Below are 24318 nucleotides of genomic sequence, written 5' to 3'. Positions count from 1 at the left end.
TCTGTGGGTTTCAGCAAAAAACAGTTCTCACAGGTGTGCCAGCATGTTAATTACCTTTTTACCATGTTAGTATTTAGCACTTTTTACTTAATCCTCAGTAGCTTAGTACAAAAATGATAGGAGAGCACTCTTCTGTACTACTTGTAGCATTGCTTTGAAATGCGGTAATGTGTTTTACAATGGTACTGAGGGCTGGTTGCTGATAATTCTCCATGTGAGACACTTATGTCTTGTTCCTGGTAAACCCCTGCAAGGCACTGAAGAACTGATGGACCTAAAAAGACCCAGATTACCAGACGGGGGTAGCCTTTCCTCTCTGTAAGGTTGGTTGGAAATTACTTCCCCATGGTGCGTGTAGGAATTAAGAGGATGCAGGGACTGGCACTACCATTATAAAGACTTGTGATTGTGTAATGGGAGTCAGAACACTAGGAAGAGGAAGAAAAATGGGGGGAAGGAGGGGGAGGCCTTATTTCTGGGGTGCATGGGTTAAGAGGGCTATGAGGCAGCACTAGGGAGAGTGCTGTAAGGTTGCTGTCAATATATTCCTTATGAAATAAACAAAAGCTGAGATTTTAAAAAAATTGTAAATACTCAGGTTTGTTCTATATTTAGGCAAAGAAAGTGTATTTTTACAGCTGCTTAAAGACCTTGGCTTTCATCTTGTATCATAGTCTCTAAAGGACAATATTGGCAAGTTCTGTAGTTTCTGGGTATTATTGTTTTTAAGTGTTCTTGGAAGAAAGAAGTATGGATTGTTGCTTAGCTTACTTATGCCTGATGAACATTGGGAATCACTTATACAGAATGTTCATTAGTGTCTTCTCTTGGCTAGAAATATGTCTCTGACAGAATGAGATGGGGACAAATGAGGAAAGCTTTTAATGACTTCTGGGCATTTATAGACCCAGACACAATGCTGAGTTTTCTCTTGTATGTGATTTTTTTGCTCCATGTGGAAGGTAACATGTTCAATATTCCTTAGCGTATCTTTTGTATGAAGTGTGATTAAACACTTTAAAATGTTGACCAGCTGCTTTGGATTGGAATAATTATAATAGAAAAGGTTTTACAAAGTAAAAGGTAGCTATTGAACCAGCTTGATAACATGTTCAAAATAAACGGCAAGCAGTGAAACATGGATTTACTGTTAAAGAGAGCAAAGGCATGAAGTGATGTTAAAACTGAACTCAGTGTTTGCCTTCTAGTTTCGTCTTTTTTTAACCTATAACTTGAGTATTCTGGATTGTTCTCTACATTATTTTATTCTTCTAAAATACAGGCCTTTTCTTCTTGACTGATTGTGTGGCCTGATTAATTTTACCTTCTAAAATTATTTTTGTCTCTTTGACGGTACAGCTGCATGTTTTGACTGCTGCATCTATGTGTGATATGGAACCTCTGACTCCTGCATCTCCTTCTGCTTTTTGTTGAGATCCTGATACAGGGGTGTAAAAATATTTTTAAGGCAGTTTAATGTCTGTGCTAATGCTGGGGCTGCATTCATTCTGGGAGCAAAAAGCCAGAGTACCCAAAGGGGAGGAAGCAGTCTCCTGGTTTGTTCTTGAGCAATGCACAGAAATAGGACTGAAGGTGATACTGTAGAAGAGTTGTTGTGTAATATTAAGCAAAGTATATTCCAATTCAGCATCCTGGAGGGATGGAGGAGGGTTCAGAGGTGGTATTAAATGTAAAATAAATGGTCATCATGTCTTACAGAGAAAACTTAGAACATTCCTAAAGATTCAAAATGACCAAAAAAGTAACAGAGATTAAATAGTTACATGTAAACACCTGGAGTATTTTTATGAAAAGTTGCAATTATTTCCAAGGCTCAGTGAATTAGATTAAGTTTAGGTCACTGTTAAGTCCACCAGCTGCAAAATAGAGACAGCTGCAAAATGACCTTGTGATTGTATGAACATCCTTCCATATGTTTCTGATTTATAATCAGAATTTTTTAAAGCTGAAGACATTACCTTTATTCCTTGCATTTTTGGAAAAGAAAGAGACTCCTTGTATCAGTTACTGTTATAAATGGATGAAGCACATTTTAAAAATCATGCAGAATAGTAAACAGAAATCAAACTGCAGTTAAAAAATACAAATGGTAACTAGAGGAATAGTACTGTCTGCTATTTACCCAGACTTCTCTGTTGAACATAGGTTCTCTTGAACTTTGCCTATATATCATCAGTTATATCCTGAATCAAAAATCAACCTACTTCAATTTATTAAAATTTCTTAGAATTCCTTCTTGAACTGACATTACTTCTTTATTACAATATTGTCATTTGTTGAGAGTCATTACTATGTCTACAGGGACACTAGCATCAGGGCTCCAAGAGTTATTGGCCTTATATGTATTTTACTTCTATGTTCCTGTCATCTCTTCCTTATGTTATTCATATCATCCACTTTACTCTCTGTGTTTATGGCTAATCTTCATATTTATCTATTTTTTCCTTGTGTTGTACTTTATAATAGGGGAAGGTTGATTTATCTTTTTCTCTGTAGATGATGAATTTATGCAATGAATTACAAGATTAAGGTATTATTTATTTTATTTTTAAAGTAGGTTGTTAGAAATGTAAATTTGGGGCAAAATAGTTTATAACATTATGTGATAAATGTGTGTATTTATGGAGTTCCATAACTTCCAATAGTGTATACACAATTTGGTTTACACCTGAAAAGTTCATACTCTTGCAGTAGTTTTGGACAATGATTGCGAAATCTCTTTCAGTGTATAGTTTTTCTGTCAAAATAGTATGTTTTCTTTCCACGTTTTTCAGGTAGGAAATTCCTATGTTTATTGCTTGCAATGATCAAGTTGGGAAACAAAGAAGGAAATTGATTCATATTGTACCAGTGGAATGTGAATATGTTCAAAGAAGTCAGAAAACTTGAAATGTAAACCATCTGTTTTCTATATAGGAGTTTCTTTCCTAATCCATGTAACTTTTACTATCAGAATACTGAAGTAAAAATCTCAAAGTAAGCCTTAAAAGTATTAAATACCATCAACAACAAAAAATGGAAAAAAGGCAAAATACATTCCCACTGTTTTGAGGTTAAAGACAGAAACATAGACAGTTGGATTAAACTACTGTTATTTCTCTTTCTTTATTTTGATTTTTACAATAACCTCTTACGTTACAGATTTTGTGGAAAAAAAAGTTCGTCACTTTTGTTGTAGTTTTGAGAAATTTAATTTTGTGCATTAATGTTTAGTCATAACTGAATATTTTCCACAGATCTGTGAGGCTTTTCCCTATAGGTTTACATGGGTATCAAAATGTTCTATAGTGCGCTAATACAACCTTGCTAATTATTATGCACTCTGAATAATGCTGATAATATTTAGCTTGGCTTAGAGTTAAGAAGGTTCCATCCTTCTTTACACAGATAAGACTTGGAAAAGATGTGTTTTCAGAATAGTTTGTCCAAAGCTGAAAGTAGAACTGAGATTTCATTTTTCTCAGTTGCTGTGTTTCTGGTTATGTTTCTGTTAGTGTTTTAATTAGGATTAGGAACGCATTTTTGAAACGAATCTCCTGATAACCCCAATTTACTGCACCTTGATTCACATCACAGTGCTCTTTGAAGTATGTGAACTATTCTTTTTGGATGTGACAAACCAGAAGATGTAAGTATTCAGGGATGTACCTGCTGTGCTGCAGCTGCTAATGGATTTTAATTAGTGGCTAGGGCCAGTCTGAAGTAAAGCTCCTCTCCCTCAAAATACAGCGAGTGGGTCTCATGGCCTCATCACAAGTATTTTGCTCCACTGATCCACCCTAGTGCTTCACCTTCATTGCTAATGCAGACACAGTGTTCTAAACCAGATCAAGCTTTGTTTCTGTATTTACTGACTGCTGTAAATAAAGTAATGAAGCTGTTTAATACTTGTTAAATTTTACTGTTACTGATAAAATAGGTAACATTTTAATGCATGTTTAATTTTTAGTTTGTGAATCTATTTCCTGCTTAAAAAGACTATAGAATATTCTGAAAATAAGTACCAGAGCAAACATGAAGCAAATATGCTTTGATACTAAAAATCTATGTGGTTATATAGTAATATAATTTGGTTTATACAGAGCTCCACACTTACATGGCTAGGCTGCTTTGTGTACTTGAATCAGTAGGGGTGTCTGCTACAGAACACTGCAACATTGTAGACGTGCTGTTCCCAAATTTAATGAGCTAGAATATACCTTGGCATATAACCATGGTTGGTAGTGCTTTAAAAAAAGTTTAAAATTCAACTATATCAAGGCAACAAATGTTTACTAGTAGTGGAGAGCACTACCAGCATGTTACCACAGTCAAGGACAGTGAGAACATAGAACTGAGAGTGGAATTCAAAATAAAGGTTAGTGTACAATATCCCATCTCCAACAATGGCCATAAGCATGTACTTTTGGAAGACTGAGAATAGGACAAGCATGTATGATTCTTGTCTCATCCTGTCTCCAAATATTCTTCCATTCTCCAGCTATTTTCAGCTCAGCATTTTTCTACCTGCTGTCCTTTGTCTGTTTAACAACCTATAATGGATCTCTTCCAAGAAATACAATTCCTTATCCAGTCTTCCTTTGAAACCACGTATAAAATTGCTGCTGCATCCGCTGTATTCTCAGATGTGCGGTTTATTGAGCTGACTACTCATTGCTTACAAACTTTTGCTTGTTTGTCTAGTTTGTACCTGGTACATACTAGTTTCATTTGATGGCTCCTTGCTCTTGTACTGGAGCAGTTGATCCCTGGACCCATGCTGTCTATGCAACACTTTAATTTTGTGAGTATCTCCTATATCTCATCTCCCCTTAGCGATCTCTTTTCTGAACTGGGGAGTTCGAGCCTACTCAGCATTGCTTATATAGAAGCCATTCCTTACCTTTGGTGACCTGATTACCTTTCTCTGATCCTTTTCTAATTATGCCATATGTAGAGATTATAACTACCTGAAAGGCTCGGAAAGCAATAGTGTGTTTAGTATCTGGGTGAGCCACAAATTTATAGCAGCATCATGATGTCTCTTGTTTTCTATTTCTCTAGTTACTCTCTACATTTGAGTTTCCTTTTTACTGCTATTAGGTGCTAAGCCAGTGTTTTCACTGAACTGCCTGTTACTACTTCTGAGTCTTGCTCCCAAGTGGTGGTGGTGAGGTCATGCTTCATTAGTTTTTATGTGAAGGTAGTATCATCTTTTCCATGGATATCCCTTTTCACTTAACAATGTTGAATTTCATTGCCTATGTTAGCATACTGAGGTCCTTTTGCAGTCATTCTTCATTGGCGCTTAGCAATCTTTGTTGTCATCTCACTTCTCAGCCCAATTTGTCTATCTTTTGCAAGTATATTCAATAAATTCAAGCACAGGCCCTTTGCAAAACTCCCACCGGTGGGCTCCCTCCACAGCAAGAACTGACCATTTATTCTTATGCTGTTTCTTACATTTTATTTGATTTTGTCCATGCTGTCACCTATGTGGCAGCTTAATTTCCTTAAAAACCTTTCAGAAATTTTTGTAGGCTGTGTGGACCAGGATCTCCCTTTTCCACATCCTTCATAATTCCTTCAGAGAACTCCAAGAGATTTGCAAGTTAAAAACATCATGGCTTTTACAGAAGCCATGCCCAGTCTTACCAGAGCAAATTGTATTTATCTAGGTATCCATTAATTGTGTGCTTTATTATAACTTCTCATTTCTCTAATACAGACATAAGGCTAGCAAGTCTTTAGTTCCCTGACCACCGTAAAATCTTTTTAAAAGAATAGCATTGTATTTGCCACAAATGAGATACAATAATGTTAATTGAATGAAAAGTGAGTTATGATGCTTCTAGTTGTAATACAATCCTCATGTTCCATCTGAATGAGTTTAATGTAATGACAGCTCTAAAGTTTTCAATAATTAAAGGCAAACTGATAAACTCTAAGAAATGTATATAACTAGTTGCTACAAAGTCAGTCTTTAAAGCTAAGCTTTGCTTCATATATGTTTTTAAAAAACAGAAAGTTTGTGATAAAAGATACAATACTCATACTGTATTTGAATAGTGTTCCTCTTTAAGCTGAGAAAGCCTTTTAAAAAAGTCCGTATTTAGTTTTGCATTTTGTGCACTATTCACTTACACTTAAAATCTGAAGTAGATTAAAAGTTATAAAGGTTCCCTAATGTTAATATGCTGTATGTTTTTATTCATAAACCCATAAAGTTATAGATATTTAAATTTATGTGTATATAATTTGATAAAGAGTATTTAAATAAAGTAATGAATAGATACATATATTCCTCCTTCATGAAGCCAGAGGTACTTGAGGTTCGTAAATGTCAATAAACTTTTTTTTTTTAAAAAGAGGAAGATAATTTCTGTAGAGGTATACATTTGTGGGGAGACCATAAAATACTTTACCATGAATATTATATCTGTTCAGAAAGTAGATAGGAAAAAGAGGAAGGAGAGAAAAAATAGATTTTTTGAGTTAGTTGACTTAAGACCCACAGCTTAGTAATGATATCATAAATTTTGTTTCCACAAATTTTTATAACCAGTTGTTTTTAAAGACTATATATGTTCTTAAAGGTTATATTTATGGGTTTATGAGGAATTTCTTTCAATTAACAAAAAGCATCATTAAGTATTTTCATTTTGTTAATATTTTAGTTGTTGCATCAGAAACCAAAATATACTAAGATGGGCTTCAAAAAAATAAGTGAAATTATAAGACAGAAAACTAAACCTGTCTGAAACTTTTTAGAAATTCTAATACAAAGTTGCTCACATAATTTTATATAGCCTTTTTAGTTTTCCTACACTTAAAGTATAATGTAAAAATGGTAGCACGATGTATGGCTCTATTTCTTGCATTCATTTGTTTTTCTTATTGAAAATGATGATTCTTCGTCACTGCTAACAAAGATTTTATTGGGAAAAAAATGCTGAAAAATAAAGAATTTAAATAAAACAAAAGCAGTAAAGTGCCCTATAACATTATCTTACCCTGTAGTTATTTGGATCTGTTTTTAGGCATAGAAGACATAATAAAAAACTTTGCATAGCTCAAATAGTATATTGCTTAAAGCATTTGTTTTCTACTTTGAAGCAGAATATAGCTAATTGGTATTAGTTATGCAGAGGGATAGTCTAAATTAATAATTTAAAAAACCTGGGATGCTACTATTTCCACCTGTTCTACTTGATGAACAAGTCTAATAAAAAGATTACATTACATTTTTAGGTGCCTTCTAAAATAACACGGGTTAAAGCATAGGTAAAATGTTAGTACTATACTTCTGTTATATTAATGCACATCCTTTTCCCTAGATCATGAGACCTTTGGTAAAAGGTCATTTATTGCCTATATTGCTCATGAGCTAAAGTCTTCTTTGAGAGAGTTGTGATAGTTGAGGTGCAAGCTGAGAAGTAAATATTATAATACATCTTGGCAGGACACTGCAAACATAATATGAGGAAGATTTGAAACTGAAAGTTTGTGGGTTTTGTGTCCAATTAGAAATTGGAAGAAGAAACTTCTGTATTCCTGGAGAATGTGAAGGAACTTTGTGGAAGTAATTTTGTGATTTTACCCTCCTGTTCTTTTCTCCAGTGTGTCTATTTTCTACTGCTGTCAGTAGGAAGTATAGCTGGCTGGATTTTTTTTTTGGTCTTATCCACTTGTTCCTATTGAGCATGACATTGATTTGTATTATAGTAATTTTGCAAGTTGGATCACTTTAGAACATAGAAGCTTTTTCAGGTCAATTTTCTTCAGCTTAGGCTGTCCACCCAAGGATAAGTCTATCATCAATCCAGGTTATATATCAGACTGCTTTCTAGTGCTGAGGTGAGTGCTCTTTGCTCCTAGTATTATGGTTTTTACTACATCAATAATGGGACATTTTCCTACACTAAAATCCTATCTCCACTTTATAGATATATATATTAAATATCCCAAACTATCCAGCTGTTCTAAAATGGATATGAATACCCTGCAACTAAGGAAAAGTTCCCATGTAACAATGATTACTTCACTGAAAGTAAGGATGAAAGTAGTGGTCTGCTTCACGATCTTCTTCAGTTTCATGATCATGTGTTTCATGATCGTCTTCTGCTTCGTCGTATTCTTCTGGTGATAAAAATCGTCGAAATACTGGTATTCTTAGCTGAGTTGACTTGTTGACATTAACATTTTGTTCACCATAATAAATGGTTCGAATGTGAGGGAAACAAAAGAATGCATATGTGCTTATTGGAATTGTAAGCTTATTTTGGTCCACCCGTATATAGGTTAATTGGTTGGTGTTCATTGGATCAATAGATGGACACATCAAAGTAACATTTATGACTGTAAGAGAGAGAAAAATATTAATTAAAATACAGAAAACAGTTGTATTTAAGACCTATTGCAAAAGTGAAGTTTATGTTTTGAAATTTAAAATGGAAAATATTTTTGCAGTGCACATATTAATATAACCCTTCCCTGTGTTTTAAATTGGTCTTGTAAATGACAGTGCAACAATTCTGGGGTTTGCAAAGTATGAGGTTGTGGGGTAAAGAAAAAAATAAATATGACTACCACTACAATTTGTCATTACTATTTTAGGTGAAAGGAATATTTTCATAATGCCTTTTCTCTGTATGTTTTTATCAATTTTATCAAAATCAGAAGCAATTTTCAAAAGGTTTTAGCTCATTATATGAAAAACTGGTATTAACTTTTACAAAAAATTGCAAATTAGGGGTAAGGTGCAAAAATTAAATCCTTTCTAATTTCACTGGTTTGGTCTTAACTGATGGAGGATGTGTATACACAGCATCTTGAAGAAGATAGGATGATATTCTTCCTGCACTGTAAGCTGATCAAAAGCTACATGGCTGCATATGCTCTGGAGAAGTACAGCGTGTATGAACTCTGAGTCAGTGCCACATTAACTGCTAATAGCTCAAGCTCATCACTCTGCAAAGAAGGACATCAGAGTATCTCTTGAACAATGTGCAAATTTGGATGATGGCTGGATTCTGTGTTTGGTTTATACATGACCTAACTGAGCAGCTGTAAGGTGGCAGGTCCTTGGTTTCAAGGACACAATAGAAGAGATGTTTCTGATAGTTTCTTTTGATGTAGGCTAAAAGTTCTTTCTGGATTGTAAGGAAAATACACCGAACTCACCCCCCTCCCACAACCAATGCCAAAATCCACTGAGTTTTTTGCTTTTAAAGAATTGCAACCATCAACATACTTTCAATGTCATTGTCTTCAATATACAAATGCTGCAAACTTCTTGGAATATAGAATACTTGTTTCAATTTGTTATGTCCAAGATTAAGTTCTAGAAGGTTGGGTAGATTAAAGGTGTTGCGTGGAATGTTCTGCAGGTTATTGTGGGACATTCTTAGAGCAATGATTTTTGGAAGTCTCTTGAAATAGTTTTCTGGAATATGAGAAATTGAGTTATTTTCAAGAGAGAGATACATAAGTGATGATGGTAGATCAGGAGGCATAGTCTGCAATTTGTTGTTGCATAAGTTGAGCTGCATTAAATTTTTCATGTTTGAAAAGGGTTTTCCTTTGAGTACTGAGTCGTCAAGAAAGTTATTGCAAAGGTCAAGCATGGTTATGTTGGGTAATCCTTCCAACGCATTTCCAGATAACCGAGAAATCTTATTGAAACCAAGGAGGAGTCTCTCTAGAGAGCTGGGGAGTGGGAATGGAAATTCTTCTAATTCATTATGTTGTAAATGAAGTTGCACTAAGTTTGAAAGTTTGGCAAAAACACCATGGTCAATCATATGAAATTTAATTTTGTTGTGGCTGAGGTTAATTTCTCTTAAGAAGGTAACATTAGTGAATGGTCCTGCAGGCACAGCTTCAATATCGTTATTTTGCAGATAAAGTTGTTGGACATGATGAGGGATATTTGGTATTGTCTTAAGTTTACGATGATCACAGTACATTGATAGCAGAAAAGCTGGCGGACAAAAGCATTCTCTGGCACACTCAACTGGAAAAGGAAAGCGAGGAACTTCAGCTTGTGTGTTTGGATTAAAATAATATGGATGCTGATGATCTGGCTCCTCATCATACTCATCCTCAAAATCATAGTCGTCATATTGGCAAAAGACCATAGCAGCCCAGAGGAGGTGAATGATTGATAGGTGGCTCATAATCCCCATATTTAAATTTGTATGTTGTATCCTGTTGATGAGAAGGAAATACAAGTTTATTAGATAGTCATAAAGCAAATCACATATACGTTTCAGTTTTAAGAAGCAGGAATATAAAGTAAGTAGAATAATGCATTTTTTTGGCAACACTGTCAGTGACATTATTAGCAAAAGCAAGTTTTAATCTGTATCTTCCAAGAAAACAGCCATGAACAAATACACCATCCTTGAGGTAAACGTAAGTTTTCTTGTCTGACTTCAAACAATGAACAGCTTTCTACCTGTGCTGTGCTGGTTACCGAAGGATACCATAGTAGTTGGGAGTAGAAGAAAATCCCAGCCTTCATTCTGTTCTCACTTTAATTTACTATGGAGAAGTTGCAAAAGGACTTTTATATAAAAAAAGTGGTATAGTCTGGGGTTTGTACTGGACATTTGAGGTGTTGCATTCTTTCCAGTCTAATGGGTTAAGCATCAGCCTTACAAGTCAGTTTTAAATGGGTGCATATGGAATTCTTGAGCAACATTTCTTCCTTAGACGTTTGGAAACACATAGATAGCCTTATTAAACTCTGTCAAGATGAAAACACTTTTGGAAATGTATTAGTTATTCTTACTATGAACTTACACTGCACAGGTGGTGCGTGGTCAATATCATAGAAGTGTTGTCTGGAAGGGACTTTTGGTGATCACGTAGTCCAGTCTGGTGCTCCCAAGTGTTTCCACCTCCAACAGTAGATTATGTCAGCCTAGACTTCGTCTGGGTGAACCTTGAAAAATCTTCAAGGGTGGAATTCGAGCATATCTCTAAATAACCCAAGTTAATGTTGTACTACACTCGTGAAGAAGTTTGCTAGTCTTACTAAGCATCAAAGCCATGGCTTGTGTCTATTCTTTTTTTAAACAAAGTTATTTTTGTTAAAAAAATATATCCTCAACTAAGGTGAGGTGATTGCAGGATTATTTCTATAAATACAACAGTGAAATGAATTTGAAATATCGTATTTTATGTAAAATAGAAATTTACATGGCATTGGTGATTGTATGTTCTGTGGCATTCTATGTTGGTTTTCTAGTATTTTCTGCAAAACATGTCTGACAGTCCAATGTGTTAATGATGAAAATTTAATTTTTCTGTTCCCATCATTTAATCAAATCACATACGATTCAACCATAGTGTACTGCACATCATGAAAAATCTTCATTGATAAAAAGTTTTCTTTATAGTTTTCCTATGCTTCTGTAATCACATGTTCTTTATAGACATGAACTAATTTACCTTCAAAGTACCTTTCTGAGGTGAAATATTGATGTTGTGAAAGACAAATAATTTTGCATGTCAAATTTCTGATGCCGAGAGCCAGACTAACGTTTTAGAGCACTTTATGCTGTCAGAGGAACCCTATTATTTGGCAGAATTAGTTGTGAATTATGTCAAGCTGTTCAGCTTAAACAACAGATGAGTCAAAACGTGACATTGCAGGTCAAAGCATATAAATCATGGAAAATTTTAAGAGTCTTTGCTCAGTATAGTATGGGAACCCTGAGGCAGAATAAAGCAGATATTCTCAGATTTTTTTGTAATGACATTCATGTTTCTTAATCAGGGGACTCTTTTCTTGATGCTCTTAGTATTTTTTTACCAAGCACAATCAGTAACAAAGGAGATGAGACTTACAATTTCATGCTTGATAGTGGTGATTGATGCCTAATGCATGATGTATTCTACAAATTGAATGAGAGAATCCTAAGGAAAAAAGTAGTAATAAAATTATGGAATTTAATACATCCTCGTGATCTTCCTGTGTTGCACACAGCCCATGTGTGACAATGGCTGGGTGAAATGATTTGTGGTATTGTCTAACTTGCATTTCTAACTTTGTATCATTTGTATTTGCTCCTTTAATTAAGTTTCATACTGGTTAAAATCTTAAAAACAGGTTTGAATGGAGTCAGTTGTTTGGAACCCCACTGTAGGTAGGTCCTCAGCAAAGCAAGGGTCTCCATATCCCTACAGCATCATCACATGTCTGAGCTAATTAAGTAAATAGCAGAAATATATCTACACAGAGAACAGCCTTGCACTACAAGCATTGCATAAATGCACTATGCTGATAAACTTTGCAGATGCTGGGTTGAGAAGCAATACTGTACTTCAGGAGGAATTAATTGGTTTTCAGATTTCAGGCAGTATGTATTGGGAGAATACCTTATTACCATATTTCTAACTTCTGATCAGACCTGGTGGTGTCTACCTCAGAAAATCTGTCTCTAAATCCTGTGACTTGATTCTGTTTTTCATGAACAGATCTTTGAACAATCTGTACCCCATGCCTATTTCATGTTCTGGTTTCCTTTTGATTCCTGTTACTCCTCCTCAGTTTCAGTCTAGAACTTTAGCTTCACTTTCTTGTTCTCTTCTCTCAGCACTTCTGCTAGGTGTCACAATTTACATTTAATAATTTTGGTTCTCAGTACCACAATAGTCCTTAGAAACCAGGAGGAACAACTTGGGAAAGTCCTCCTCAGTTTGAGGAAAAAGCTTACTTTAGCCTTCATGGAATTGATTCACTTGCCATGTAGACAATGTGAAGAGAACTATCATCACTTCAGATGGAATGATAAGTAACAGGTACCAGTCTCTTGCTGGTTTTATGGAGAGAGGGAGGAGCTGGTATTTGGAGGGATTTTTTTTACACGTTGGCTGTAGTGGAGTGCATTTTTGTAGAATAGTGACTGTCTTGCCAGGCTTGCAAGTCATGTCTCAAAGCACTGAGGTACTAACACTTCTTCATGAAAAGAACTTAACTAGCTTTAAAACAAAGAAACATGTCAGGTGAAACTTGATAATGGGATAAGCAAGTCAGATGCACACAATATGATACACTGCATACTTACGAAGTTGAAAGAAAATAGAAGATGTTAAAAAGCATGATTCTCTAGCATCTGTAATAAACTCAAAGTTTAGTGACTGTATTTGTAAACAGAGTACTAGCTGAAAGCTAAAAATTATATAACATGCATGAATCACTCTTAACTGCAAAAATAACACAATCGTTTCATTTTAATCCTGCTTACCAAGAAAACTTACTCTTTGGAAGTCTGTGAAGCTCAAGTTGTAGAGGGCAGCAAGTTACTGTGCTGGTGAAATCATCTGAGAAATAGTCTAACACAGCTGGAGGAACAAAAGATCTCTCTAAGCCATATTTTGTGGTGAGGAGCCTTGTGGGAAGGCAAAGCAAAATAATAGCCTTAGCCCATCTTCTGATTTGCCAGTAAAAAAAAAAAAAAATTTGTGCCACATCATCAGTTACTGTAGATGCTGTGCCATAAGTCTATGAAGTGGTTTCTCCTTTTGTTAAAATCACTTCAAAATTATTTGCAAGATTCTTTCAGTGTTTTAAGTTCCCATTAAAAAAAAAATTGAGAGAGTAAGACTTAAAAAAATACTACAGAGGTCATTAGTTCATAGTGCAGTTTAAACTACAGTGATTCAGTTATGCAAGGGATTTGTCCTCTGGAGAATGAAGTTAAGAAACAATAAAAAATTAACCTTATCAAGATTGAGGGAAAGCATTGTGCTATAGAAAAGTTCTTATGAGCATCTTCCATTTTATACTTTTTTTCTCTCCACAGTCCATATTTCCTGTTTCCTTCCTGCAAAGTAGTTGTGCTGTACAGTGCTGTTGGTATAGTGTACTTCTCAGTGTTGTTTTAAAGTTGTAGTTCAGGATTCACAGTAAGTTTCCAACATGTTTTTGCTAAGTTGTATAGAAAGAGCATGAATCTTCCTATGAAAAAGACAGGTATGACATGACATATAAACCTTTTTACTGAAGAAAAATATTTTCCATAGCTTTTAAGAGGGAGGAAAAAAAAGGCATGGTTATCTGCTTTTGATGCTAAATGGTACTTAAATAACTGTGATATATGCAAAAAAATGGAGAAAAAGGACTTTTTTTGTTGAAGTGAGACACTGTTCTGGATTAATTGTATGATTTATCAAAAGCATTTAATTATGCTTTTGATTTGGTAAAATAATTACATTATTTCAAAATCTATTCACAAGGAAAAATCTGATTCTTCAAAAAGCGTAAGTGCCTTAGAGCTATCATATTTGAGAAAATAATGCAGTAGTAAGTTTTACTTCTTTTTTTGTCTTTGAGCTTCCTGAAGCTGATGATTTGCTTGACCTTTTCAAGTTTCCTCTGTAACACTGAGGACAAGAACATTGTTTAAGAAGATAAATCATGCATGATTCTAACATTTGGGATATAAAGAAAAGCACCAGAAGTCACAACCAAAATAATATTGTAGGAGTTGGCAATACTGGAACTAAAATAAAGCAGTCATGTATTTACGTAGAGAATACAAGAAAGAAGTTGAAAGAGTAAAATTAAAACTACATAATCCTTTAACAGTACTGTAAATAGTTGGATAGCTGGATTGTGTCACTGAACTTATAATACTAAACAACAAAAATAATTGATTTTTAAAACAGTTTGAATACATTCATAATGATAAATTAAAAAAAACACCAAGTTTGTTATGCGAGTTAGTAAAAACATTATTTGCTGCTACAAAGTTGGAATTTTTAAGCACAAGACAAAGAACATGGTGCAAATTTTTGGAAGCTCTGTTATATTAACAGTTCTAACTAAAAACATATGCAAAAATTAAAACTATTTTCTCTAAACATAAAAATCAGACCAAATTAGAATTTTAATTTCATACCTGATACTTATCTATTTTTTTCTACTACTGATTGTGACCCAGATCCTCTTAAGCTATCAGGAGACTTAAAATCTCATGATACGTTTAAAAATCCATGGTGGCAGAGCAAAAGAGTCAGTCCTTTTGAAAAATTATACCAAAGCTCTTGATTTAAAGCATATTTAGCTGCAGAAGATGATGCAGATCTAGCCATGGGATATATTAAGACTCAGTTTCTTTTTTGTTGCATGAGCTATCTTGGATACAAACAAGTCTATACTTTGTGATCTTGGTCAAGTTGTATGGTTTGATCTTCTCTTATTTTTCATTTGAGGTGTGGTAGGAATTTCCTTACAAGGAGGATAATGAGAGGATTAAATTTAACGTCATTTGTGTAAGACTTCTTGTTTCACAGGCTGTGACAAATTTATTAAGTTTTCAATGTGTTTTGGTTTTTATTTTTAAAAAATGTTTCATAAGCACTTATTTTTACTGTTGAATTTGTGAAATTTTTTTCATCGTTTTATTTATGCAGTTGTGATGCTAAGTGACATGTGTATCAAGCTAGAAGTCAGAGTTGGCTTGAAACTAATTTATTTTCTTAAGCCAAACTTGGATGGATCCTTTCTGTAAATTAAAATGTTTGAAATTTTACCATCTTCATTAACTGCATTCAACTTAACGAGACTTGTTAGCTTTTTCAACTTTGATTCTGAACTGAAGGCTTAAGAATGGAGACTGTTCTAATATTTTGTGATTTTAGGTTTGTTTAGCTAGTTGCGTAACGGTCAATTTAAAAAAATTTGGAATTTCCAAATTTTAGCTAAAATATTCATGGAATAAGTAAAGAGGTTAACCAGTAGCACTGAGGTGAAGGGAACTGGCCTTGATCCTTATACTCACTGTTTTACTGTAAAAGATTTTTGGGTTTCTTTGGGTTTCTGCCCCCAACTCCTCCCCCCCGCCCAACTTATAATGGTCCGTATGAAGCCTAGAGAAAGGAAGGATTAAAGGAAATCAAATGAAGCTAAACTGTGCAAGTCAGAACTGAGAACTGTCATGGAAGCACGATCTTGCTAGAATTAGAAAATTCTTCAGCTGAGGTCTGGCCCTGCTATCAGATGTCTGAGAAAAAGCCTCAAGCTCAAAATCTTAAAATCCTCAGTTAACAACTTTGAAGGAATTCTGTGTTTTAGATAAGAATTGGTGATGTTAGTTTGCTACTCTAAATGATTGCACAGTAGAAAAGAGAAAGCATGATCAAATATAATGAGGAAGTTCGAATGTTGTAATTTGCTTCCCCACAAAGCCTGTGGGTTTCTGAAGTAAGAAACAGCCTTAGGCATGTATCATCTAGACTGGGCTGCACTTCAAAGTCAGATTGTAGGCACAGAAACTCTTTGCATCCTAATTTCTAGGTCTTAACTGGCAGTCCATGAACACTGCCAGCAGACCACCTGCAGCCTGTATGAGTCTCGTACGTGATCTGCAAAGGCACTTATTTGTGCTTGTCATCAACAAAAGTAATCGATTATCAAGACTGTAGTGGCTGCTGGATTTATTTATCCTGTGCCAGAGCTAATCTGAAAATTCAGTTAACAAAGTACAGAGCTCTCGGCAAATCAAGAAACTGAATTGCTTGATCTTGCAGAGGCTCCAGCCCAGCCAGAGCCCAGAGCACTCAGTTAATAATAGCTCTTACAGGCTTCAAATTATTCTGTTCCTCAGTGGAAAGTCGTTCTAGGAGCATGTCCCTGTGGGAATATGCATTTTTAAAGGTTGTGGAAAAGGGGCCGTCAAATCACATCAACAATGTTGCAGTGCTGAGACAAGACACAATCTGTTTAAAAAAGGAAAGGAAGACAGAGCTATGCCATGTACGGAGCTTACTGTTGCCTCTGCACTGAACCTTGTTGTGTGGTCTCTATTTGTTTCCCATTTAGTAGGTGGTATTACAAGATCAAAACTCTGGCAACCCTCATCTTATGCAGTGTGTTTTATATGTGTTGCTTTGTTTTGCTGGGAGCTACTAGGAAGAACATGTTAAGCAACTGAAAACAGTTGAGTTTACAAAAAGTATTTTTGAAAAATAATTCCTAAGATTTGCTAGACTGTAGAATTTGTGTATAGTGATCAAATGGTACTCTGAACTAACTTTCTTCATTGACTCTTCTAATCAAAGGCATGTTGGGGTTGCTGGCTGATTTTTATCAGTCTGTTATAACTTGAGTATGCATGCTACAACCATGAATTTAAAGAGGAAATTAAAGATGTTTTTGTGTAGGTTTTATGGCTGTATTTCAAGAATGTGCTCTTCAGGTGACCATGCAGTCCTAAAAGAATGAAAAAAACCCAGAAGTTGTCTTCTATTTTTTTTCTAGAAAGCAGTGTAAGTTAGTGGGTATCCTAAGCCCTGTGATGGATTCATTGGGTGCTTATTGTTGTTCTGAAATATAAACATATCTTTCCTTCTCATCCATGCTGTGGGATATGGAGGATTTTTTTCTCAGTATCTTCTCCATCTTCTCTACTTATGTGGATTTGCTGATTCTGAGTTGAATAACCTCCCGTCTCTTTTTGTTCTCCCTTCTTCCTAAGCATTCCTTACCTATTGAAACTGTTGAATTTTTCTCACATTCTACTTTTTTGTATTTCTGCATTTTTCTTATAAATTTTTAAACTAATTCTTGTGTTTTTTTCAAAAGCCCACACCTTTGAAGCATATTACTTTGAAGCATAGTTAACAAATGCACCTACATTTGTATCTCAAAGACGGATGATGGTGTAGAACAAATGACAGAGAAAGAGCAAGAGCTTATTGACCTTGTAACATGGCAGTTAATATAATCCCACAGGCAATTGTTGAGTAACTGCTACTAATGAACAGTAATACACTGAATTTTTAGCATCGAATACACTAGAAGCATCTATGTATCTAGAAGCAATACATTAGGAAGCCCTGATTTCGGTAGATCAGCTAAACATGTGCATGAACATGTGCAATGAACAATTTGTATTGCAATTTGTTTTGCTTCAAAAGCAAAAGCTAAGTATCGAGCCTCTTGGCATGTTCAAATTTGTAATACTCAAGCTTTTTGAATGGAAGGGTGGTTGTGAGGTTTTTTTGCTATGACAATATCAATTTGCAGTAATGGATAATTGACTTTGAAAGACTAATAGAAGAGGAGGGTTGTAGCTTTTTTGTGAATGTATTGCTGTGTCAGAAACTTTCAAAGATTGTAATACTATATTGGGAGGGGTTACTTTTTTTTGATGTATGGAGTTTACTTTCTACAGTAGAGGCATTTAAATAGTCCTCATCATATAAAGCTTCTACTACCACAATAACAAGTAATCATAGGCAATTGATACTGGAATAATAAAATGAGTTTAAAATTCATGTAAGCAATAATATCTATACCATATAGTGTGTGGTTACTCTAAAATACCCTGGACTGTTGCATGAAATTATAAGTCTCTTCTGAGGAGAGTCACTGTTGTCAGCTGACATTTATATTTTTAGTAATTGAATAGTTGGTTTAACAAATATACTTTGCTTTATACTTTGCATTTTTATACAGCCTACTTTGGTTGTTCCAGGATAGATGACTTTGGGCTGAATTTTCCTCCCATGTGGAGTTCTGGGATATTGCCTGCTTAATCAGAGATTGTATATCTGTGATTACACCAATATAGAATGGAAGTGTGTCACGTCCCAAAGTTGGAGCAGCTCAGGTTCGTGGATTTCCTTTGTCAGAATTAAGGTGAAATGACACCAGGGGAGTTCAAACAATCAACATTTATTCAGCCTAGCTAACCTTGCAAAAGTACATGTAAACTTATCAATATGAACCTTGCAACATGTCGTTAAGCCGCTGTTTGAGAAGAGAAGGAAGGTGTGGAAAAAGGAACATGAAATGTATCAGAAGGAGAGCCCTCCCATTGAGTCATGAGGTTCAGAGCAGACCCCCTTGCTTTCTGGACTCCTTCTCAAAGAGGAGCCCAGGGACGGCTAGATCCACTCCTAGTCTCAGACTTGGTCAACAGTTTATGTTTATAAGGATGAGGTGTAGGGACTGTGGAAAAGAGAGAAGGAAAAGAGAGAGAAAGAGAGAGAGAAAGAAAGAAAGAGAGAAGAAAAGGGTTTCACTGGTCCTGGGAGGGTCCAGCGTTGTTCCAGCCAGTGTAGAGATCCAGTTCCGGAGGGCGCGCGCTGAGAACTCATTCTCCCTTCTTTTATAGTGTGTTAGTCGATGGTCTTGACATGCGCAGTGCCCATTCCTGGGGTTCTCTGGAATCAGTTGGTGAGCTTTGCGGGGGATGGAGGGGGGGTGGGGGTGTTCATTGCAAAGTTACCTCTCTCTTTCTGCTGGCATGACCGCTTAAGATAGAAGCACAGTCCCATCTTCCGTGGGGCCTCCTCCTCCAGGCATATATGCTGTGCTCCTTCTGGTCACTTAAGATAAGGAATTGTGACTTTGGAGAAGTGCAGTCCCACGCTCTGTGGGGCCCTCTCCTCCGGCCACATTGTCCTGTTCACAAAACTCCAGCATTTTTACAGAGGCCATTTTCTCCACCAAAGTTCTTTAACGAATGTTTGAGACATTGACTATAATTTGTCAGACCATCACAAAGTGTCTGCCTGTTTTTGCAACCATAGTTTACTGGTACAGGTACATTCATTTTCTTGAGGCAGCATTAGCAATTGGACCTCAAACTTTAACATAGCCTTTATTTTGCCTGATTTGTGTCCTATGTAAAATTATATAGATGATCATAGTATATGACAGGTGTCTTGTGCTCATTTATAGAAGTAATAAACTTTATAAATAAAACTAAAAGAACATACGGTGTTTTGTAATGGAGGAAAGTGAGAAGGGTAATACAGCTAAATGTAGAGTGCAAAGATCCTTGAGCAGTACAGTACCAATCCAAGCTGGTAAGTACAAATAGAGTAGTACCCTTTGTACTTTTCCTTATTCCTTCTGTAATGGTTTATTCAGTGTTATTTGAGATAGCATAAAATGACACTCTTTTTATAATTATAATTTTCAAAAAATATTAGTGTATCTTTCAGTTCTTTTGCATCTTAGGCATGACCCCTGTGTCTTTAAAAAAAAAAAAGGCAGCAAAATCTGAGGACTGTCATCTTAATATGTGAAGTTGACTAGAAACTTGCTGCTCACTGGGAGAGCATTCTTAGCATCCACTTTAACTTCATTCCTTGAGTCTATTCAAAAGCAGGCACTTCTACTCATTTATTTCAAACAGAACTGCTAACTTCGATGTGGATAACTGATAGATGCCTAAAAGAGATAATGTGAATTCTACCCTATCTTAAAAATTTATATTAATACCTTATTAGCTTATTTTGTTCATTCATAGCTATGGACTTCATGCATTTTTGTTAAAAGAACTAGAAAATGTGCCTGCAACTTCAGATTGTTACCGTGTTTGTATCCATCTGCAAATCATATGTTTATAGCCCAAAAAATAAGCTTTTTTTTTTTTATTTCTTTAAGCACTTTCAGGCAAGGGTAAGGAGTAGTTAGTTGTCTAAGTTATCTGCCAAAGAATTCCTGAATGATCATGCATAGGAAAATGTTTTGTATTAGCAGAAATTTTCCCCTTGTACGTGATGGAAAGTGCTTCCCCTTTACTCTTTTGAATGTGTTTAATAATGAAGGTCCTTACTTGTTTTTACAATGACTATAGAATGTGGGGGTTTTTGTGGTAGATGTATACATTTGAACATTTCCAGAGCAATAGATATTTACAACTGTCCTGCCTTATGATGCAGAGGATTTTGCCAGGCAGCCTTTCAGCTCTCTCCAATAGTCTGGAAACTGGAGATCATCCTTAAACTGGTTCTTAGTTTTTATTATCCCTCTTTCTTCTAAAGAATAAATCCTCTCATTTTAGCATAAGACCTTGTAATACTGGTATCACAGCCAGCATTACATTTATGGCCTGCAATACATTTTTTCTGCAGTCAGAATCTGTGACTTGGAAACTTTCATAGAAACATCAAGTATTATTACACATCATTCATCTGTACCCTTGCATATTCTCTTATAAGGAAAGATATAAACTCTGTACCCTTTATTTCCTTCAGTTACTCTCCATTTTTATCTCCATTTTGTTTGGATTTTCTTTAATATTAATGCTGTTTTGGGAGAGAGACTTGTCCATTCACCTATATTCTGCCTGATACATAAAATGTGTCATTTGGTTTATGGCAAGTAATCAAATTGAAGTGTTTCTCTACTGTTTGAATAATTTGTGAGTCACAGCTGCTTCTTGGCAGAGCTGAGACAGGGTCTCATAGTTATTTTATCCAAGCACTCTGTGGCAGGAAGTCTTCTGTTTCTTCTATCATTAGCCATTCTGAGAGTCTTGAAAGGCCTTATAGCTGCTTCTGGTGAGGACTTGAACATGGTTCACACTTAAAACAGCATTCATGTTAGTGGGTATTTCATCAGGGAGGATGAGTTGATCTAGGCATTGGTTACAGATCTTCTATGGTAATTAAGCAAGTGTCCTTGTTGCCCGATGTCATACTTCTGACACCTGACTCTTGCCTTGTCCTGTCACTTCTTGAGAGTGGAGGTAATGCCTGCAACTATTTGTAGCCAAAATATAAACATACATATGCTTTCTTTTTATAAAATAAATTTTTAAAAAAGTAATTCTGATTGGGTCTTAGGGAATGGCATGAAACCAGTGCTTTGAATGATTAGATTGAACTCTATCAGCATTGAGCCAATAGTAGTAGCTGCCTTGAAAATGTTAATATTCTATATGACTGCAAGACAGCTGTCCAAGACTCCCTTCACATCTTTGCCAAACGCTGGGCTTATTGCTGAAAATTCTAAATAACTCTGTATGTTGGTAAAGCAGTCACAGAGAGATGACAGTGTAATTACTTAGAACTGCTAATGGGTGAACTAAGTACTAGGTTTACCCACAATGAAATGTTTGAGGGGAAAGGTACTCTTTACAAAAACAGAAAAGTTACTTTATGAAGCAGTTGCACATCTAACAGATGTGTTTTCCATGCTCACATTTTCTCCTCCTCTCAGGTTCCTGTGCATTCTGATTTTGGGAGGGAACTGTTAAGTGGGAAGCATGTGTTACCCTTTCTGTTCTAAGCACAAAGCACAAGAAGCAGCAGTATGCATCTATAATACACAGGTACCGCTAAGACAAAGCATTCCTGAAACAGAAGTAATGAAATATTGCCTTATGTATATATGATCCAATGGAACGTGCTCAAGGAAAACATCTCAAAGATTTTTAGTTAGTATGGTAAGAAACATTTTGGTTTTTTTAGTGTTTGTGTTTATGGCTTTATCATAAATAATGATACAAGGGTTTTATAAAGAGTAACTACTTTTTTCCTTCCGTCTACTAGGTGGAAGCAGTAAGAAGAACGTTGAAGATTGGTTTTAGATCAGACTTAGTTTCTACTTTTCTGAAATAAAAGATAGTGGGTTTGACTTTTAGAAATTCAATCTGAATGCACTTTATTTAGCTTTGAACAGCAATATTGTTTGTTTCAGGAAGACCTTTTGGTCAAGAATTTTTTTTTTTTTTGACTTAAGAGCCAAAATACCAAGGGATTATAGTACCAATGCATAATATCCTACAGATTTCACCTTGACTGTGATCTCAAGGAGAAGAGATAGTGGCCTATTGACCTCATACTAGCTTACTCTGTTTTGTGTTCTGAAAAGTTTATTGCTATATTGTATAAGTAAATGCTAGTTTTTAACTGTGAACCTGACATGACAAATAATCTCTTGCAATGTTGCTTAAGGAAGTACTTTATGGGGTCTGACTATGATAGTGGTAGATGGAGGTTTCAGGTATGTTTTCTTCTGCGTAGCATCACAACAGACTTAATCTTCATATCAAATGTGCCAAATTTACAGGCTACTATATAGGAGCAGCGTTTGTCAGGTAGAACATAGAACCATTAACTTTACTACCCAATTTAGGCAGATGTTTGCGTGGAACATAGTTTCTAAAAGTCCTCTGATTCTTTTGTCTCAAAATTTATCATATTACATGAAGGTTGTGGTGGTTGTTATTATAGGACAGTGTTACACAGTTAGGGAATATGGTATGGGGGCGAAGTATTATGCTGTTGTACTGATATTTACTTACTACTTCTGTATTTCTGAAAGTTATTTGTCTTTCTTTTTCTATGTTAGTCATTTTATAAATCGAGTTAAATAAGTTCTTTGTCTTGTGAAATCTAGTATTTAGGGAAATAGAAAATACTGGAAATAATAATGTACAGGAGCGTAACTTCTAAATGGAAATTGTTAGCTTAAAATATAAATGAAAAATATGCATTCCAAAAAGCTAAGTAAGCTTTCATGAAATTATTCATTTCTAGCTATTAAACACTAATTTTTTTATTGAGCAAGTAATAATTATGCTGCATCACAGCATTGCTGCTGGAGAAAAGAGTAGACAGTTGCTTTTATTATTCTTGCAGAATACTAGGTTATTACATTACTTTCTGAATCTGAGCATCTACTCATCAGGTTAAAACGTAAGTGGCTGCACTTTCTTCAGGCTAAAAAATTAGGGCCTATTATTGACCCTTGAGTCACTCATTCAGCCTGTTCCTTCTTTCATCCTGTAGAATAGGAAGAAGATAGAATAAGAGAGAGCTGACAGAACAAGGATAGTATGGTGTCTGGATGTTCTTCTAGGTGGCCTAAATAGGATATAAATTTAGGTTAAATACTATCTTTTAGAATGGCAAGCCAATTTTCTTTTCCACAGATGAGAAAGGAAGGAGTTAAGGTATTCTGTGAAGAGTGCTTCTGCATGGAACATATTTTAATTGGTCTTTATATCTAAAAAGCACTTGGAAATAACACAGACTGAACAATTAAGAGGCAAGTGCATGCTTGTGTTGGTGACTTGCTCCTGCTCTGTCTCTCAGGAAATTTTACATCCTTTTGCAGCCAGTCAACTAGAGGTTTTTTTCCATGCTTAACTTTCTTCTGAATATAATGAGAGAAGGTAACCCCTTAACAGTTACTGCAAGTGTAATTGTGAAGAGAGCATATTAATTTCAATATTGCTCCCCTTGACTCTGATAGAAACCTTTGTATAGGTGATGGGTAGTACATGCATAATGAATCTGGTATATGAAACATACTGCACAAGATGCATAGATGGTCTATATATATGTGGCTAATCTAATGCATCCAGGCTTGTTAAATTTACTGCTTATGCACAGGGTGTTTGTGGCAAGACTTAGCTGTGTGTGGAAATGTGTGGGATTCTCATCAAAACTGCATCCACAGTGCTGCCATTCCAGAAATCGTAGTCTTCAAATTTCTCCTGGACAAGAATTTGAGACAGAAAAAGTGTTCATGCATAGGAAAACCTGGCTGTGTGGTAT

The 24318-nt window shown here is 35.4% G+C and overlaps 2 protein-coding genes and 1 long non-coding RNA gene across 7 annotated transcripts in view; 2 read left to right on the top strand and 1 right to left on the bottom strand.

The window, feature by feature from the left end:
• Positions 1-24318, top strand: part of CENPP (centromere protein P) — a 153832-nt gene that overhangs the window by 37575 nt on the left and 91939 nt on the right. The window lies entirely within an intron of this gene.
• Positions 1-24318, top strand: part of LOC142042639 (uncharacterized) — a 58251-nt gene that overhangs the window by 7654 nt on the left and 26279 nt on the right. The gene's annotated exons all lie outside the window — the stretch shown is intronic.
• Positions 4483-13781, bottom strand: OMD (osteomodulin). Of its 3 annotated transcripts, none has more exons than XM_075052749.1 (3): positions 13270-13781; positions 9254-10209; positions 4483-8358 (listed from the first exon to the last, which is right to left on the bottom strand). In XM_075052749.1, the coding sequence occupies exons 2-3, from the start codon at positions 10185-10187 to the stop codon at positions 8042-8044; spliced, it is 1251 nt and encodes a 416-aa protein (XP_074908850.1). In that variant the 5' UTR covers positions 10188-10209; positions 13270-13781; the 3' UTR covers positions 4483-8041. The 3 variants fall into 3 exon arrangements, with proteins under 3 accessions (XP_074908850.1, XP_074908852.1, XP_074908851.1); XM_075052751.1 differs by having other exon boundaries at positions 13257-13475; XM_075052750.1 differs by lacking the exon at positions 13270-13781 and adding an exon at positions 10807-10842.

This window comes from Buteo buteo, chromosome 21 (genome assembly GCF_964188355.1).
Source record: "Buteo buteo chromosome 21, bButBut1.hap1.1, whole genome shotgun sequence".
Lineage (NCBI taxonomy): Eukaryota > Metazoa > Chordata > Aves > Accipitriformes > Accipitridae > Buteo > Buteo buteo.
Note: the sequence above shows the minus strand (reverse complement) of the source record. Positions and strands in the feature narration are given on the sequence as shown.